General features: G+C 45.1%; 1 protein-coding gene across 2 annotated transcripts in view; it reads left to right on the top strand.

Moving 5' to 3' along the window:
• The window catches only part of osbpl10b (oxysterol binding protein-like 10b), a 347,280-nt gene that overhangs the window by 118,307 nt on the left and 209,455 nt on the right, over window positions 1–19,518 (top strand). The window contains exon 4 of one of the 2 annotated variants that reach the window (XM_070880585.1): window positions 8,008–8,202. The exons of the other annotated variant lie outside the window; for it this stretch is intronic. Within the exon in view, the coding sequence (XP_070736686.1) occupies window positions 8,008–8,202 (195 nt within the window). The remainder of the gene's footprint in view (window positions 1–8,007; window positions 8,203–19,518) is intronic. 2 annotated transcript variants of the gene reach the window in all.

The following is a 19,518-nucleotide window of genomic DNA, read 5'->3' as shown; positions in this document are numbered from 1 at the left end:
GGCCGACACTCCAGTGAGTACCGCACTGTTGGAGGTGCCATCTTTCGGATGAGATGTTAAACTAAGGCTCGTCTGCTCTCTCAGGTGGACATAGATCCCATGATACTCTTCCAAAGAAGAGCAGGGGAGTTATTTCTGGTATCTGGGCCAATATTTATCCCTTAATTAACATAACAAAAACACATTATCTGGTCATTATCACATTGCTGTTTGTGGGAGCTTGCTGTGCGCAAATTGGTTGCTGCATTTCCCACATGACAACAGTGACTACATTCCAAAATAAAGTACTTCATTGGCTGTAAAGCGCTTTGAGATGTTCGGTGGTCGTGAAAGGCACTATATAAATGCAAGTCTTTTTATTCCATCCTCTGATGGCGGAGATCAGCACATGAGTGCAAAAGACAAGGCTGAAGCGTTTACAACCATCTTCAGCCAGAAGTGCAGAGTGGACGATCCATATCGGCCTCCTGCTGAGGTACCCACCATTACAGAAGCCAGTTTTCAGCTAATTCGATTCACTCCACGTGATATCAAGAAACAGCTGCGCACACTGGATACAACAAAGGCTATGGGCCCTAGCAACATCCCGGTGTTGTGTTGAACATGTGTGCTCCAGAACTAGCTGCATCTCTAGCCAAGCTGCCCTAGTACAACTCATCATCATAGTCAGTCCCTCGGAATCGAGGAAGACTTGCTTCTACTCTTGAAGTGAGTTCTTTTGTGGCTGAACAGTCCAATACGAGAGCTACAGACTCTGTCACAGGTGGGACAGATAGTCGTTGAGGGAAGGGGTGGGTGGGACTGGTTTGCCACACGCTCTTTCCGCTCTCTGCGCTTGATCTCTGCATGCTCTCGGTGCTCAGCGCCCCCTCAGATGCATTTCCTCCACTTAGGGCGATCTTGGGCCAAGGACTGCCAGGTGTCAGAGGGGATGTTGCACTTTATCGGGCTGGCATCTACCTGACAATGTGGAAAACTGCCCAGGTATGTCCTATCCACAATAAGCAGCACAAATCGAATCCAGCCAATTGCCGCCCCATCAGTCTACTCTCAATTAGCAGCAAAGTGATGAAAGGTGTCGTCGATAGTGCTCTCAAGTGACACTTACTCCCCAATGCTCAGTTTGGGTTCTGACAGGACCATCTGCTCCAAACTTCATTACAGCCTTGGTCCAAACACGGATAAAACAGCTGAATTCCAGAGGTGAGGTGAGAGTGACTGCCCTTGACATCAAGGCAGCATTTGACCAAGTATGGCATCAATAGGTCCTAGTAACATTGAAGTCAGTGGGAATCGGGAAAACTCTCCACTGGCTGGAATCATACCGAGCACAAAAGAAGATGGTAGTGGTTGTTGGTCAATCATCTTGGCTCCAGGACAATGTCCTAGGCTCAACCATCTTCAGCTGCTTTATCAGTGACCTTCCCTCCATCATAAGGTCAGAAGTGGGGATGTTCACTGATGGTTGCAGAGTGTTCAATTCCTAAGATACTGAAGCAGTTCATGCCCACATGCAGCATGACCTGGACGACATTCAGGCTTGGGCTGATAAGTGGCAAGTAACATTCGCGCCACTCAAGTGCCAGGCAATGACTGTCTCCAACAAACTAGAGTCTAACCACCGCCCCATGACATTCAACGGCATTACCATCGCCAAATCCTCCACCATCAACATCCTGGGGAGGTTACCATTGACCAGAAACTTAACTGGACCAGCCACAGAAATACTGTGGTAACAAGAGCAGGTCAGAGGCTTGTATTCGGCGTGAATGTCTCACCACCTGACTCGCCAAAGTCTTTCTACCATCTACAAGGCACAAGTCAGGAGTGTGATGGAATACTCTCCACTTGCCTGGATGAGTGCAGCTCTAGTAACACTCCAGAAGTTCGACACCATCTAGGACAAAATGACCTGCTTAATGAGCACCCTATCCATCATCTTAAACATTCACCCCCTCCACCACTTATGCAACGTGGCTGCAGTGTGTACTATCTACAAGATGCACTGCAGCAAACTCACCAAGGCTTCTTCTTTAGCACCTCCCAAACCCGTGACCTCTTCCACCTAGAAAGACAAGGGCAGCAAGGCCATGGGAACACCATCACCTGCAAGTTCCCCTCCAAGTTATACACCATCCTGATTTGGAATTATACCGCTGTTCCATCATCGTCGCCGGGTCAAATTCCTGGAATTCCCTCCCTAACAGCAATGTTGGGAGTACCTTCACCAAAAGGCCTGCAGTGATTCAAGAAGGCGGCTCACCACCACCTTCTCGAGGGCAATTACAGATGGGCAATAAATGCTGGCCTCGCTACCGACGCCCACATCCCAGGAATGAGTGAAAAACAGAGCAGAAATGGGCGGTCATGATCGAATGGAAGTGAGTTAGTAAATGCAATTCTTGGTGAAATATGACACCAAGAATGCGAACTGACTTGATCAGCCTTACAGTTGCGGGGGAGAGAGAGTGGAAAGGGAATGGACTTTGTGGCATAACCGAAGACAATGGCTTCGGTCTTCCCGATATTTAATCTAAAGAAATTTCTACTCTTTCAGTGCTGGATGTTGCACAAGTAGTCTGATAGTATAGAGATTGTGGAGGGTTTGAGAGGTGGAGGAAAGGTGGAGGAAAGGTGGAGCTGGGTATCATCAGCAAACATGTGAAAACTTGCGTTGTGGTGTTGGATAATATTACCGTTGGACGGCATGTATATCAGAAATAGGAGGGAGCCAAGGGTAGTTCCTTGGGGGACACAGGAGGTGACAGTGCGGGATTGAGAAGAGAAGCCATTACAGGTGATTCTGTGGTTACAGCTGGAAAGACAGGAATGAAACTGGACGAGTGCAGTCCCATCGAGTTGGATGACGGTGGAGAGGCATTGGAGCAGAATTTTGTGGTCAGCTGTGTCAAATACTCCAGACAGGTCTAGAAGGACGAAAAGGGATAGATTGTCTCTGTCATAGTCAATTAGGATGTCATTTGTGAACTTGGTAAGAGCAGTTTCAGTACTGTGGCATGGGTGGAAGCATGATTGGAGGGATTTAAACAAGGAGTTCTGGGAAAGATGGGCACGGATTTGGGAGGTGACAACACGTTCAAGAACTTGAGAGGCAAAAGAGGCTGGAGTTGGGGCCATAATTTGCAAGGAAGTGTCAAGGGCTCAACCGTGGCTATCAAGAGAAATCAGGGATAGTATTAAAGCCAAGGAAGTGGCATACAAATTGGCCAGAAATAGCAACGAACCCGGGGACTGGGAGAAATTTAGAACTCAGCAGAGGAGGTCAAAGGGTTTGATTAGGGCAGGGAAAATAGAGTACGAGAGGAAGCTTAAGACGGACTGCAAAAGCTTCTCTAGATATGTAAAGAGAAAAAGGTTAGTAAAGACAAACATAGGTCCCCTGCAGTCAGAATCAGGGGAAGTCATAACTGGGAACAAAGAAATGGCAGACCAATTGAACAAGTACTTTGGTTCGGTATTCACTAAGGAGGACACAAACAACCTTCTGGATATAAAAGGGGTCAGAGGGTCGAGTAAGAAGGAGGAATTGAGGGAAATCCTTATTAGTTGGGAAATTGTGTTGGGGAAATTGATGGGATTGAAAGCCGATAAATCCCCAGGGCCTGATGGTTTGCATCCCAGAGTACTTAAGGATGTGGCATTGGAAATAGCGGATGCATTGACAGTCATTTTCCAACATTTCATAGACTCTGGATCAGTTCCTATGGAGTGGAGGGTAGCCAATGTAACCCCACTTTTTAAAAAAGGAGGGAGAGAGATAACAGGGAATTATAGACCGGTCAGCCTGACATCGGTAGTGGGTAAAATGATGGAATCAATTATTAAGGATGTCATAGCAGTGCATTTGGAAAGAGGTGATATGATAGGTCCAAGTCAGCATGGATTTGTGAAAGGGAAATCATGCTTGACAAATCTTCTGGAATTTTTTGAGGATGTTTCCAGTAGAGTGGACAAGGGAGAACCAGTTGATGTGGTATATTTGGACTTTCAGAAGGCTTTCGACAAGGTCCCACACAAGAGATTAATGTGCAAAGTTAAAGCACATGGGATTGGGGGTAGTGTGCTGACGTGGATTGAGAACTGGTTGGCAGACAGGAAGCAAAGAGTAGGAGTAAATGGGTACTTTTCAGAATGGCAGGCAGTGACTAGTGGGGTACCGCAAGGTTCTGTGCTGGGGCCCCAGCTGTTTACACTGTACATTAATGATTTAGACGAGGGGATTAAATGTAGTATCTCCAAATTTGTGGATGACACGAAGTTGGGTGGCAGTGTGAGCTGCGAGGAGGATGCTATGAGGCTGCAGAGTGATTTGGTTAGGTGAGTGGGCAAATGCATGGCAGATGAAGTATAATGTGGATAAATATGAGGTTATCCACTTTGGTGGTAAAAACAGAGAGACAGCCAATTATCTGAATGGTGACAGATTAGGAAAAGGGGAGGTGCAACGAGACCTGGGTGTCATGGTACATCAGTCATTGAAGGTTGGCATGCAGGTACAGCAGGTGGTTAAGAAAGCAAATGGCATGTTGGCCTTCATAGCAAGGGGATTTGCGTACAGGGGCAGGGAGGTGTTACTACAGTTGTACAGGGCCTTGGTGAGGCCACACCTGGAGTATTGTGTACAGTTTTGGTCTCCTAACTTGAGGAAGGACATTCTTGCTATTGAGGGAGTGCAGCGAAGGTTCACCAGACTGATTCACGGGATGGCGGGACTGACATATCAAGAAAGACTGGATTAACTGGGCTTGTATTCACTGGAGTTCAGAAGAATGAGAGGGGATCTCATAGAAACGTTTAAAATTCTGACGGGTTTAGACAGGTTAGAAGCAGGAAGAGTGTTCCCAATGTTGGGGAAGTCCAGAACCAGGTGTTACAGTCTAAGGATAAGGGGTAAGCCATTTAGGACCGAGATGAGGAGAAACTTCTTCACCCAGAGAGTGGTGAACCTGTGGAATTCTCTACCACAGAAAGTTGTTGAGGCCAATTTACTAAATATATTCAAAAAGGAGTTAGATGTAGTCCTTACTATAAGGGGGATCAAGGGGTATGGCGAGAAAGCAGGAATGGGGTACTGAAGTTGCATGTTCAGCTATGGACTCATTGAATGGCGGTGCAGGCTCGAATGGCCTACTCCTGCACCTATTTTCTATGTTTCTATGTTGTGTTTTTGAGGAGAGGGGTGATGATGGCCGATTTGAAGGAAAGGGTGTCCATACCTAAAGTGAGAGAACCGTTTACAATATCCGCTAACATGGGAGCCAGGAAGGAATGTTGGGTTGTCAACACTTTAGTAGGAATAGGGTCAAGAGAACATGAGGTTGGTCTCATTGACAAGATGAGCTTTGAAAGGGCAAGAGTGGAGATGGGAGAGAAATTATAGCAATATGCAAATTTAGGATTAGGGCAGGGGGGAAACGGAGAGAAAGTAAGGTGGGCTAGGGGAAAGGAGGGAAATGAAAGCGAAACAGTTGAAAGGATGTCCAGCATTTTAACAAAGACATCCGTAAGTTCCAAGTTTATTGTTGGTAAGGGAGGAGGAGGCAAGGGAGGGTGGTTTAAGACGGTTAATGCTAAAGAGAAGCCTGGTTATTTTTGCTGCCCTGGATGATCTTCGAATAGTGGGCTGTTTTAGTGATGGAGAGCAAGACCCCGTAGTGCTTTATATGATCGAGCGAGATGGATGGTTAGACCAGTTGACCACCAAAGATGTTCAAATCTGCATACCTTGGACTTGAGGGAACGGGGATGAGGGATATACCAGGGGGAATGACTAGAGTGAGCGAGTGTAATGATTTTAGTGGAGACAAGGGCATCAAAGGTGGTGGAGGGGTTAGTCTCTCTCCTTTTATTTAAAAAAAATTGTAGAAGAGTCATCTTAGATTATTCTTGCTTAGCTCTAAACCAATTCCAAAGCAGCATTGAAAGAAGTTTGGGCAGAAGTTACAGTTTCTGGTGGGGGACTGGTTTATAGAATGGTGTGAAACCTAAGAAGGGTAGAGAAGAATTTAATGCGAATATCTATATTTCTTGCTCATGTCAATCTAAAACTCTTTATCAGCTTTCAAGTGTGTGCCACAATATAGGCAGCATTTTGGCAGTTTTTGAGCATCAATCTATGGCACTGCAGTATTGAGGGATGTGGGTGTACTCTTGTGGTTCAACCATGTGACTTCACCAAATATAAGAACTTGCATTTCTATAGCGCCTTTTACAATCTCAGGAATGTCCAAAGTGCTTTACAGCCAATGAACTAAATTTTTAGTCACTGTTGTAATGTAGGAAATACGGCAGCGAATTTGAACACACCAAGCTTCCACAAGCAGCAATATGATAATGACCAGATCATGTGTTTTTCAGTGATGTTGGTTGAGGGATAAATATTGGCCCCAGGACAACGGGGAGAACTCTCCTGCTCTCTTTCAAAATAGTGCCTGGCTGTACCATCTGAGAGGGCAGATGGGGCCTTGGTTTAACCTGTCATCCGAAAGATGGCACCTCCAACAGTGCAGCGCTCAATCCGTACTGGCCTCCAACAGTGCAGCCGTCCCTCGGTACTGTCCCTCCGACAGTGCAGCGCTCCCTCAGTACTGGCAGTGGGAGCGTCAACCTAGATTATGGGGCTCGGGTTTCGAGAGTGGTGCTCAAACCCACTACCTTCTGACTCAAAGGGAGAGTGTGCTACCTATAGCTAACATCAGAGCTCAGTTCTGTAGCAGGAAACTCCTTAACTCACTCTGCTGCCCTGGTAGTAGGACGTTGGCCTTGAAATGTCTCCAGTAACTTTGTCTCCAAGGAATGGAACGGGTGGATTATGGCTAAAGGAATTTCTGTTCTCAAAGGGCAGAGACTGAATTTTGCGGCAATCATTCTGAAGTTACAACTTAATTGTATTGTTTATCAGCTCTCCTAAAGGTCCAGTGATAAGGATATCTCCCAGTGTGTGGTACTGAGCCCCACACGGAGCAGGAAGGGCCTAGGATCCATCTTCCGATCTGTGCTGAGTTAGCTGATCTTACCTGGAGTGGTACTGAGCCCCACACACAACAGGAAGGGCCTAGGATCCATCCCCTGGGCTGTGCTGACTTAGCTGATCTTGTCCGGTGTGTGGTATTGAGCCCCACACACACAGTTAAAGAGAGGAAACATCATCTGGGGTTGCTGCTCCTGAACAGTAACCAAAGATCGCGAGTGCAAAGTGTGTGTATTGTATTGTGTCAAAATTGTGACGGGGTCAAGGGTTGTTTGACGCTGCCGCCTCAGTCAAAAAGTCAACCAACACCCATCAGGGTCGAAACTCAACCATTCGGAGGGATTTCGTCCTCTATTATTTTTACACACACACACACACACACACCACACACCCCACGTGAAATGAGTTTGGCTGGTCTCAGCCCAGATGGGCCAACTGTGCAAGCCTTGGGATTTTGATTTGAGATTATCCAGAAATTAGAAAACAGCACGAGGAACAGCCCTTTACAAACCTCATTGAAAGTGTAGAGGGAGCATTATTCTGTATCTAACCCGTATTGTACCTGCCCTGGGGATATTTGGGACAGTGTAGAGGGAACCTTACTTTGTATCTAACCCATGCTGTACCTGCCCTGGTAGTATGCTGCATCTAACCTGTGCTGAACCCACCCTGGGAGTGTTTGATGGGATAGTGTAATGGAAGCTTTACTTTGTATCTAACCCATTCTGTATCTGCTCTGCAAATATTTAATGGGACAGTGTAGAGGGAGCTTTACTCTATACATGTGCTGTATCTGCCTGCCCTGCACTGTAGAGGGAGCCTTTACTTGATGGGACAGTGCAGAGTGAGCTTTTCTCTGTATCTAACCTGTGCTGTACCTGCCTCTGGGAGTGTTTGATCGGTGTATATGTAGTAGTATTTTGGCTGGTAGTGTTGGTTTAATTTGATAAAAAATCAAAATAACTCTGCCCTGAAGAAATTATTTATACTTATAAAGTTATTTTTATTTGTTTTAGACTACTCCTTCTTCTATAAGGGCAAGAAGTTTATCTTTACTTCCCCCTGGAGTATCAAACTCAGCACCTCCTGGTAGCCAGAAGCACCTGACACACAGCGGGCCAGGAATTGTCACCATTACCCATCACAAGTCTCCTGCAACTGCCCGACGTGCCAAGAATCAGTGTCCAGGGCGTCTTCTAGATGTCAAAGAGGTAAGTTTGGAAGCTGACATAGAATAATGTTTAGGATGTTTGGGGTTGTGAACAGACCATTTAGGTTGAACAGCTTTGCATTTTATAAGAGTAGATTTTCCGTGTGCTTGCCAACAGCTAACTACATGATGTACTGAGAGTGTAGATGGAAAACTGTGGCTAACCTGCCTGCGATTTTCCAATCTGTGTTCAAAGTAGGCAAGGTTCCTGGTTGGAGTTGAGGACTTGGGAAATTTACTGTTTAGATGTAAAATTTTAGATATTGTTGGGCTAAAGGGTTTCAAAATGTACTTGTACTTATATTTGCCTGTGCTTATCTCTTGCAGTGTGTGTGTGAGTGTGTGAGAGAGGGAGAGAGGGAGGGAGGGAGAGAGACTGGACTAAAGGCACTGTGTCTTATGAAGGTATCCGTCTTCAAGTCAGAATTACTGCTTCTAAATATAATCTACTGATTAAAACTCAGTTTTATGCATTAAAAATTTTTGAATTTTCCAATAATTTGAATTAAGCAACCTAATAACAACAAAGTGGGAATTCAGTGCTGAAAAATTTGAATTATCAGAAAAATGTGAAACAAACAACTTTGAATAAGTGGAGTATACTTCACAATCTAAACTGAGTGCTTTTTCTATTTTTCCTTGATTTATAGATACACTCAAAATAGCCAAGCCACTATGATATTGTTGTAGTAATAGTATGAAATTACTGAGTAATCGAGAGTTTAGGAACAGGGCCTTTGTACAAAAATATATAGGAATAGGAGTAGGCTATTTAGCCCCTCGAGGCTATTTTGCCATTCAGTGACACCATGGCTAATCTGTGGCCTAACTCCATATACTCACCTTTGCTCCATATTCTTTAATACTTTTAGTTAAAACAACATTTTTGTTTTCAGAAGAGAGTTCCAAACTTCTACCACCCTTTGCATGTAGAAGTGTTTACTAACTTCACTCCTGAAAGGTCTGGCTCTAATTTTTAGACTATGCCCACAGTCCAAAACTCTCCAACTGGTGGAAATAGTTTCTCTCAATCTACCCTATCTGTTCCCCTTAATATCTTGAAAACTTCCATCAAATCACCACCTAAGTTCCAGGGAATACAACCCTCGTTTGTGTAATCTCTCCTTATAACTTAACCTTTAAGTCTGGGTATCATTTTGGTAAACCTACGCTGCACTCCCTCCAAGGTCAGTATATCCTTCTTAAAGTGTGGTGCCCAGAATTGAGCCCAGTACTCAAGGGGTAGTCCTTGAGTTATAACGGCCAGCATTCCATTAACCATTTTGATTATTTTCTGTACCAGTCCATGACATTTTAATGACCCATGTGCATTGAGCCCCAAATCTCTTTCGACCTCCACTATTTCTAGCTTTTCACCATTTAGAAAGTAGTCTATTCTATCCTTTTTAGGTCCAAACCTTACATTTGCCTACATTAAAATCCATTTGCCACAATTTTGCCCATTTATTAATATCTTTGTAATTTTATGCTTCCATCTACACTGCTTACAATGCTGTGTGAAACTGTACTGTTCCACATCCCCTATTTCTCATTGATCTTTTCATGTAAACCCAATTTTAAAATAGATCAATCAAAATGCATGGTCTTTTAACTTGATTGATTCACATTATCATTTGAAGTGCATTGCAAAGAGCTATAAAGCAGTAAACAGACAAGTATTTTCATTCCCATTTTCTGAAAAGATTTTTCACATTATTGTTGATTACAAGCACTGATGGCATGGCACATATTTTGAAAACTACAGTATTTTTAGATATAATCAAAGCCATTATGTTTTGCTCATTTGGGCATGAAAGTTACATTACTAAATGTACTGAAGCAAAATACTGCGGATAGTGGAGATCTGAAATAAAAGTGGAAAATGCTAGAAATACTCAGTAGGTTAGGCAGCATCTGTGGAGAGAGAAACCGAGTTAACATCAGGAGGTGGTTCTTTTCCCAGAGAATAGTAGACCTCTGGAACAAGCTGCCATTTTGTGTGATGAATGCAGACTCGTTGAATTCCTTCAAGCGAAAGCTGGATTTGTATCTGGCTGCGGCAGAGATCACCTCTTGCAGAAGGTAGGTACTGCAGGTCAGAGTGATGATCTAGACCAGTTTTGATCGCCTAGATGGGTTGGAGAGGAATTTCCCAGATCTTTTTTTTACCCAAATTGGCCTGGGTTTTTAATCTTTTTTTGCCTCTCCCAGGAGATCACATGGTTTTGGGTGGGTAGAGTGTAGATGTTGTTATACACAAGGTGGTATGGAGCAACATGTGATACACATGTAGGGAGCAGAATCAACCTCGGTACATGGTCTTTTTTGACCTCACAAAGGCCTTCGATTCTGTCAACTGACCTTCTCAAATTCGGCTGTCTTGAAAAATTTGTCACCGTCCTCCATCTGCTTTACGCTGACATGCATGCCGTGATCCTTACCAACGGATCCACCACAGACCCAATACAAGTGGAGACCAGTGTCGAGCAAGGATATGTCATTGCACCGACGCTCTTCTCAATCTTTCTTGCTGCAATACTTCATCTCATCTTTAATAAGCTCACCGCCGGAGTGGAGCTAATCTACAGGACAAACGGAAAATTGTTCAATCTCCATCACCTCCAGTCCAGAACCAAGATTGTTCTAACCTCCGTCATTGAATTACAGTGTGCAGACGACGCTTGCATTTGTCCACACTCAGAGGCCAAACTCCAAATCATTGTTGATTCCTTCACTGACGCATACGAGAGACTGGGCCTTGCATTGAATGTCGTAAGACAAAGGTTCTCTACCAACCTGCCCCGCTGCACAGCACTGCCCCCCGATTATCAAGATCCATGACAGCGTGGACCACTTTCCATACCTTGAAAGCCTTCTGTCAGTGAGGGCAAACATCAATGATGAAATCCAACACTGCCTTCAGTGTGCCAGTGCAACCTTTGGTCACCTGAGGAAAAGAGCGTTTGAAGACCAAGATCTCAAACCCGGCACCAAGCTCATGGTTTATTAAGCAGCAGTGAAACCTGCCCTCCTATATGCTTCAGAGACATGGACAACGTACAGTAGGCACTTCAAAGCATTGGGGAAGTACCACAAACGCTGCCTCTGCAAAATCCTTCCACTCCATTGGCAGGATAGGCGTACCAACGTCGGTGTTCTCTCTCAGGCCAACATCCTCAGCATTGATCACGCTCAATCGGCTCCGATGGACAGGCCACATTGTCCGCATGCCTGATACAAGACTCCTGAAACAAGCATTCTACTCCGTTCTCTGTCAAGACACGCGAGTCACAGGAGGGCAAAGAAAACGCTTCAAGTTCCACAAAGCCTCCTTTTTAAAAAAAAAATTTAACATCCTCACCGACTCTTGGGAATCCCTGGCCCAAGACCGCCCAAAGTGGAAGAGAAGCATTTGAGAAGGCGCCAAACGCTTTTTGAGTTTCTCCGTTGGGAGAACGCGGAAGCCAAGTACAAACAGCGAAAGTACCGTACGACAAACCAAGCGCCCCACCCACCCGTCCCTTCAAGCAGCACCTGCCCCATGTGTGGCAGAGTCTGTACATCCTGCATAGGGCTCATTCGTCACCTTAGAACTCATATATTGGTGTGGAACCAAGTTATCCTCGACTCCGGGGGACTGCCTAAGGAGAAGACGACACAGATATCGCAATTGTGTGGGACAAGCTCGATGGACCAGATGGTCTTTACCTGCCCATCATTGTTCGTGCGTTTCAGGTTAATGACCTTTTGTCAGAACTCAACGCTAGATATAACCGATATAAAGCAAGAGCAGAGGCAGGGAAAGGATTGTGATAGGGTGGATTGTAGGAGAGAGTAAAAGACAATGGGGTTGATGGTGCGGGGCAAAAGGAGATGGTAATGAGACAAGTAAAGAAACAAAAGATGGTTCTAGAAGAGGTGTAAATGGAATCGCAGAATTATCAGCAGCTGCTGTCTGGAAAAAATGGGGGCAGAGGTTACGATCTGAAATTGTTGAACTCAATGTTGAGTCAGGAAGCTGTAAATTGCCTAATCGAAAAATGAGGTGCTTTTCCTAGAGCTTATGTTGAGCTTCATTGGAACAGTGTAGGAGGCCGAGGACAGGGGGATTAGAGTGGGAGTGGAGCGCATTGACTCCCAGAGCTAACTTGACTAGTCTAGACACAAAAAATAAAAATCTCCCCTTCCTACCTTCCACCCGATCACAGATCTTCCCTTTTGTTCTTTTCTCCACTCCCCCTTTCCCTGCCTCTGCACTTGCTTAAAACCTGTTGTCTCTCAACATTTTCCAGTTCTGACGAAAGGTCATTAATCTGAAACGTTAACTCTGTTTCTCTCTCCACCGATGCTGCCAGGCCTGTTGAATATTTCCAGCATTTTCTGATTTTTTTACTAAATGTACTGAATTTGACTAGTTTCACCAGGAGAATAGTTTAAACGGTCCTCTATTTTTGAACGCAGTGACTATTTGTCCTAACTCTCACTTCTGCACATGCGTCTCCTGACACGTGCGCAGAAGCGAGTTAGGACAAATAGTCTCCGACTCCGCCCCTACCCCTCCAGTGCAATTTACACAAACCCTTTTCTGCGCGTGCATCGGAACCAGCCCCAAACACCACGTTGATGCTGAGTTGTTGAGCCCCAAGCTCCCCACTGAGCCGCCAAGCCCCGAGCTCTCGCAGAGCCGAGCTCCCCGCTATGCCGCTGGCCACCGAGCCCCCCGCCGGGCCGCGCCGAGCCCTGTGCTCCACCCGGTGAGGTTGAGCCCTGAGCTCCCCGCTGAGCCGCCGAACCTTGAGCCCCCGGCCGAGCCCTGAGCCCCCCGCTGGGCCATGCCGAGCACTGAGCCACCGATCGCCGGGCCCTGATCAAGGGGGAGAGCGGTTGGCAGAGAGAGCCGGGGGAGGCGGGGGTGGGGGGGAAGGAGAGAGAGAGAAAAAGAGAGCCTAGTTTGTGGGGGGTGGGGAGAGAGGAGAGAGAACCTGGTTTGCGGCGGAGGGGAGGGAGGCCAGCAGAGAGAGAGAGCCTACTTTGCGGGAGGCAGTGGGTGGGGGAGGAGAGAGAGCCTAGTTTGCGGGGGGCAGGGGGGGGCGGCGGCGTGGGGGAAGAGAGGAGAGAGAGCCTGGTTTGCGGGGAGGGGGAGCGAGTGAGAGACTGGTTGGGGGGAAAGAGAGGTGGGGTGGAGAGGGGGAACTCTGGGAAGACAAATCACGTTCTTCCAACCCCCTTTGCACCACACCTGACATAGTTGGAGTGGATGAAATTCAGAAGTCACGGCACTGACACTTCATACCCAATAAACATAATCTGCACACAATGCCCCATCTATTGGTGGGATGCGGCTTACAATCATGCACTTGCGCTTGTGTACAGGATTTAGGCAGGGGGAGGGATGCACTTGCACTGGGGTAAGGGACTTCGGCTAGGGGAGGCAGCACTTGTGCTGGGATAAGGGATTTTGACTTGGGGAGGGATGCAACTTCGGTTGGGGTAAGGATCTGACCTTTCTGACTTCTGAAGTCCAAATAGATCATGTTACAATGTGCAAAGTTAGGCTGAGCGATTCTATTTACACATTCCAGAGAAACTTCAGGGTGTGGCTTATCCTCCAAGGGGACTAATCAGAGAAACGACTGCAATTCAGATAGTACAAATAAACGCATCCATTTTTAAAATGGCTTGTGAAACTAAGTTGGATAATTGTAATCTGCCTTACCTCTTTGCTAGAACTTTAGATTTATTATGCTGCAGTCTCTGGACAATATTTATCCCTCAATCAACATAACAAAAACAGATTATCTGGTCATTATCACATTACTGTTTGTGGGAGCTTGCTTGTGCGCAAATTAGCTGCCGCGTTTCTCATTACAACAGTGACTATATTAAATGAAAGCACAAACATCTAATCCAAATTGGCAGAGAATGATAAATGAACACAGCTGAAAATAATTCATGATAAATAGGCAAGCTCTGCAAATTAAGACATCATTAATTTTAATCCACAAGCAGTAATTGGGGCAGTGTGGCTTATTGCCCGGCTATTCCTGTGCTATGTGAGCTAATGCAGAACGGTCTCAAATTTGAAATACAACTTTTATGTATAGACGAAAATAGACAAAAATACTTGGATTAGACCAGAATGATGAACAAAATGACGACTGAGTGAAATTGAATAGATCAGAAGTAGGCGCAACAGAAAAGCCTGTCGATGCTTGTATAAGACACATCCTAAGGAACGGAATAAAATCAGTTTCTGAGTCAAAACAATGATGGCAACCAACAGAAAGATAAAATGCTCAGTTTACAAGCACCTCCTATAAAACTGAACAAAGAACTTCTACCAATGTGTGTATGCAAAAATTCATGCAGCAAAAAGTGACTGCGAACAAAAGAGAATATCAGACTGTATTTTCTGTACTACTTGGGCCTAGCTCATTATGAGCAAAAAGTCACATTATCTCCAATGTAAGAAAATCACAACCATAATTAAGACACAGTTGTTTCTAATTTTATAATTATTGGTGGAACACTCAGTATATTTATTAAACAAGTTTCTGCCAATTTACTCAAACCACACAGCATTAGAAAGAATACAAAACGCTACCAACTGGTATGAGGAGGCAGTCTGAGCAGAAGATAGGTTGATTTTCAATTAATTAAACATTAAGGCATAAAAATAAAGGTATTGTAAACTTGTTCACCGAAAAACTTTATTTCTTCATTTTTGAAAGAAAGATACATACAATTTTAAAATTGTGCCCTTTGTTACTTGATGCTTGCAAACATACTGGGAGCAACTATTCCCCATGTTATAATTGGGCTACAGTGCATCCTCAATCTGAGATAATGGCCAAGAAATTGGGCAACTTACTGTCACCTGTTTGCATGGCAGTATTGGTGAAAAATGCCAGCCGCCACTCTCTGCACCCTTCTCTGGTGCAGGACTCAGCGACTGCCATTTTGGTGAGGGCGGTGCTGCCGATAGCAGTGCTGGCCCTGGATATGTTAAAGAAGAGAGCGTGACATCGATCGTCGTGAAACGGCAACTTAATGTTACCTCCGTGAAGTTCGACGTTAGTGCTGAGTTCACTGCTGCGTCCTAAGCGCGCTCTGAAAATCGAGCATTCAGCAGACTGACAGAGATGCTGTCAGCACCTCTTAAAGAGATGCACACATCTTTTAGGTAAGTTTACATTTAAGATTTTGTACTGGATTTTTATTTTATTGAAGTAGTGGCTTGGTGCAATACATGTTAAGTTTTTTTAAATGTACAGGGAGTGCTGCTGTACACTTGCAAAGCCTCGGATAGTAAAGGAAGGCCTCTGAAAAGACAGAACATGCTGGAAATACTTAGCAAGTCAGACAGCATCCGTGGAGAAAGAAACACAGTTCACGTCTCAGACCGCGATGCTGCCTGATCGGAGTATTTCCAGCAGTTTTTTCTTCCATTTCAGATTTTCAGCATCTGCTTGTAGAGGGAAAAGGAGAAAGCAGAAGAGGCGGAAGTAACCCAGACAATTCCTTTCTGGCTGGTATATCCGGGATGGAATCATCTGCCTGTGGTACTAGTGACCACAACCCCAATTCCCCTTTCAACACTTGAGCCCCACCTTACCTTCCATCTGTTACTGATCATCACAGTGTCCTCTTGGCCAGAATGCTGAAATAAAAGTCACCACGAAGAAAACTTTCTAAACCCAACTTTATACATCTGGCCATCCAATATGACATCAAGAAATCAACTCGTCACCCTTATACATTCCGCTAGTGATACAAATTGTTAATAGGTGAATGATTTGGGGGAGGGGGGGCGGTGGAGTCATGCATTGAGATGTCTGAGGCTAGTGGTGCAGTTGTTGGGAGACCGCTTTTGAAGATGCATTCACTGATCTTGATCACTGGTCTGAGGTCATGAAGCTTCTTTGGGCACTGGAGCCAGGTCGTGGGCACGACACTGCTGGCACTGACTACTTCGATGATCTAGTCCCATTTCATTCTTTCTGGAGGGCTTACTGTGGGTAGAGAACCTCTCTTGCTGAGGGTAGAGAACCTCTCTTGCAGTGTTGACCCCCTGCACAAAGCTGGAGTGCGAGTGCTGCATGCGAAACCCTGGGCGCCCCTTCCCTGGCTTGCTGAGCCATTTGAGTTAGTACTGAAGCACTTTTCCAGTTTTATTTTTAGGTGCAGAAGGGAATTCTGATTTAAGAGCTGATGATTCCCATTTGAGAATTTGTTTTAATGTTAATTTTTTTCAGAAGGCAGTTGAGCAGTAACGGCTAAAAAATGACTTTTTACATGTTTTTCATTTCCGTGGGCAGTGCCCCTTTTAAGAAAGTGAACTGCTTTCTGAAATGATAGCCTTGCTTTCAGTGCAGGGTGTTCTAGCTGCAATGTCGCTACACTGGGGCCTCCTGTCAGGACGACTGCCATCAGGAGGCCGTTGCACAATGAGTTTATCGTTGGGCTAATAATTAGCCCCTAGCGCTAATTTTTCGGTCCTGCCAGCGCCATTATTTTTGGCAGCCATTAACACCCATCCACTGTGCAACTGCCAACCTTGGTGGGGTTCACGGATTTCTAAGTCAGTAACTTTTACCTTGCTTAGGAATGGAATGAGCTTATCTCCAAAGTTTGCTGAGGTTGCATTCCAATCTGGAGAGCCCCAGTGGCCGATCGGTTTGTATTACACTTAAATTAGTGGATACAAATGTTCCAGAGTGTCAGTTAGGGTCAATAGCAATAGCATTTTAACCTCTGTATTGTCTTGCAGATGAGATCTTAAACCAAGGCCTTGTCAGGAGCAGGGAGTTCTCCTTCTGTTCTGGCCATCAATCCTCCCACAAACCCACACAATAAAACCAGACAATCTGGTTATTCATCTCATTTGCTGTTGTGGGACTCTTCCATATTTTCCTACACAAGTGATTACACTTCAAAGACAATTCGTTGGCTATGAAGTGGATTTGATTAAGGAGCTATAGAATCACAAGTTCTTTACTTTCTTCTCGATTGGCCACCGGGGCTCAACAGAGATTTGAATCTCCTGATTGTGCTGAAAATGAGGACAAGTGGGCTGCCAGGTTCCACCAAAGAACTCATTGAGCTGAGCAAGGGGTTATTCCAACTCTCCTCACTCATCTGCCTGAGTCCCCATCCATCCATCTGACTGTCGAGGATAACCAGCTGGTATTAGTTAATACGCAATCTGCTGACTGGTACCTTAAATGTTTAGAACTCAGTTTTAAACTGGCATATGTTAGCTGGTAACTTCTTGCATAGTCAGACAGGCCAGGCCAGGCAGAACACCGGAACTCAGTTGGGGAGAGAAGCATTGTGCCTCAGGTCTGCTCCACTAGTGTAGTCCGTGTTATCTATGTAATAACTCGATAGACTGAATATTATAAACTAACACAGGTACAAACCTGCCTGTGCTTTATTAGGGCCCAAAGTGAATACATTACATGATGGCTTGCCTTTTATACCTGGGCAACACACACGTGCATACAGCCCAATGACCTCCGACAGTGGTGCCACCTGGTGGCTAGTAACCCCAAGCATACATACATGACAGTCTGTAAGTGAGCACTTGTGCTAAAAGAAACAAATTTGTGAGAACATTTTGGGGTTTTCAAAATATCAGTCCCAAAATGTCATCTGTTTTCAGTATTCGTTCCCTTCAAGTATCAATCTGAAATTGAAAAAACCCGCAGTAGGCATTGCATAACTTCACAAAATGCATTATTCAACACCGAACAATAAGTATGCCCCCACACCGTAATAGCGAAGAGGCGATTTTCGGTGGATGTGCTTGTGACAATCATCATAGGCGGTCCCTCGACCGAGGATGACTTGCTTCCACAAGAGTTCACAGATGTTTCAATGAAGGACCTGATGTTCCAGTCCTGAACTCCAATTGAGGGGGTGAAAGATGCCTGTGCGTGGATTTTTTTAACGTGTGGTGACCATAGCACATCAGCCATCACACGGGCTCAACAGAGCAAGGCCTTTATCCAGTGGCAAGGGTTCAACCTAGTGAACCTTCTCTGAACTGCCTCCAAAGCAAGTATATCCCTTCGTAAATATGGAAACCAAAACTGCACGCAGTATTCCAGGTGTGGCCTCACCAATACCTTATATAGAAGGGTCGAGAACTAGAAGACACATATTTAGGGTGATTGGCAAAAGAACCAAAAGCGATGTAAGAAAAAACCTTTTTACGCAGCAAGTGGTTGGGTTCTGGAATGCACTATCTGAAAAGGTGGTGGAGGCAGACTCAATCTTATCTTTCAAAGGGGAGTTGGATAAGTATCTGAAGGAATGAAAATTGCAGGGCTACGGGGAAAGGGCAGGGAGTGGGACTAGCTGAGAGTTGGCATGGCCTTGACTGGCCAAATGGCCGCCTTCCGTGCTATAACCATTCTATGATTCTATCCAAGCTTTCCTAATAGCTAAAGTTCTCTCTAGTTCTGCCAACATCCTCGTAAATCTCCTCTACCCTCTGGCTTTAATATACGCAACAACTGAGCCTCCAGAACCGTAAGATTCACCACCCTCTGAGTAAAGATATTTCTCCTCATCTCAGTCCTAAATGGCCGACCCCTTATTCTGAGACTGTGACCAATGGTTCTAGACTCCCCAGCCAGGGGAAACATCATCCCTGCATCGACCCTGTCAAGCCCTGTAAGAATGTTGTATGTTTCAATGAGATCACCTCTCATTCTTCTAAACTCTCGAGAATATAGGCCTAGTCTACTCAATTTCTCCTCATAGGACAATCCCCCATCCCAGGTATCAGTCTGGTGAACCTTTGTTGCACTCCCTCTATGGCAAGTATATCCTTCCTTAGGTAAGGAGACCAAAACTGTTCACAACACTCCAGGTGTGGTCTCACCAGGGCCTATATAATTGCAGTATGACATCTTTACTCTTATACTCAAATCCTCTTGCAATAAAGACCAACATTGTTGTGTCCATAATAAAGTAATGTAACGGAGTACTGTAGACATGAGTAAGTGTGACCTTTGTTCCTTTATTCTAACTCCAGAGTGCCAGTACAGCATAAGAACATAAGAACATAAGAATTAGGAACAGGAGTAGGCCATCTAGCCCCTCGAGCCTGCTCCGCCATTCAATAAGATCATGGCTGATCTGGTCGTGGACTCAGCTCCACTTACCCGCCCTCTCCCTGTAACCCTTAATTCCCTTATTGCTTAAAAATCTATCTATCTTTGACTTGAAAACATTCAATGAGCCAGCCTCAACTGCTTCCTTGGGCAGAGAATTCCACAGATTCACAACCCTCTGGGAGAAGAAATTC

The sequence above is a fragment of the Pristiophorus japonicus genome, chromosome 5 (genome assembly GCF_044704955.1).
Source record: "Pristiophorus japonicus isolate sPriJap1 chromosome 5, sPriJap1.hap1, whole genome shotgun sequence".
In the NCBI taxonomy this organism is placed as follows: domain Eukaryota; kingdom Metazoa; phylum Chordata; class Chondrichthyes; family Pristiophoridae; genus Pristiophorus; species Pristiophorus japonicus.
This window is presented reverse-complemented; position numbering and strand designations above follow the sequence as displayed.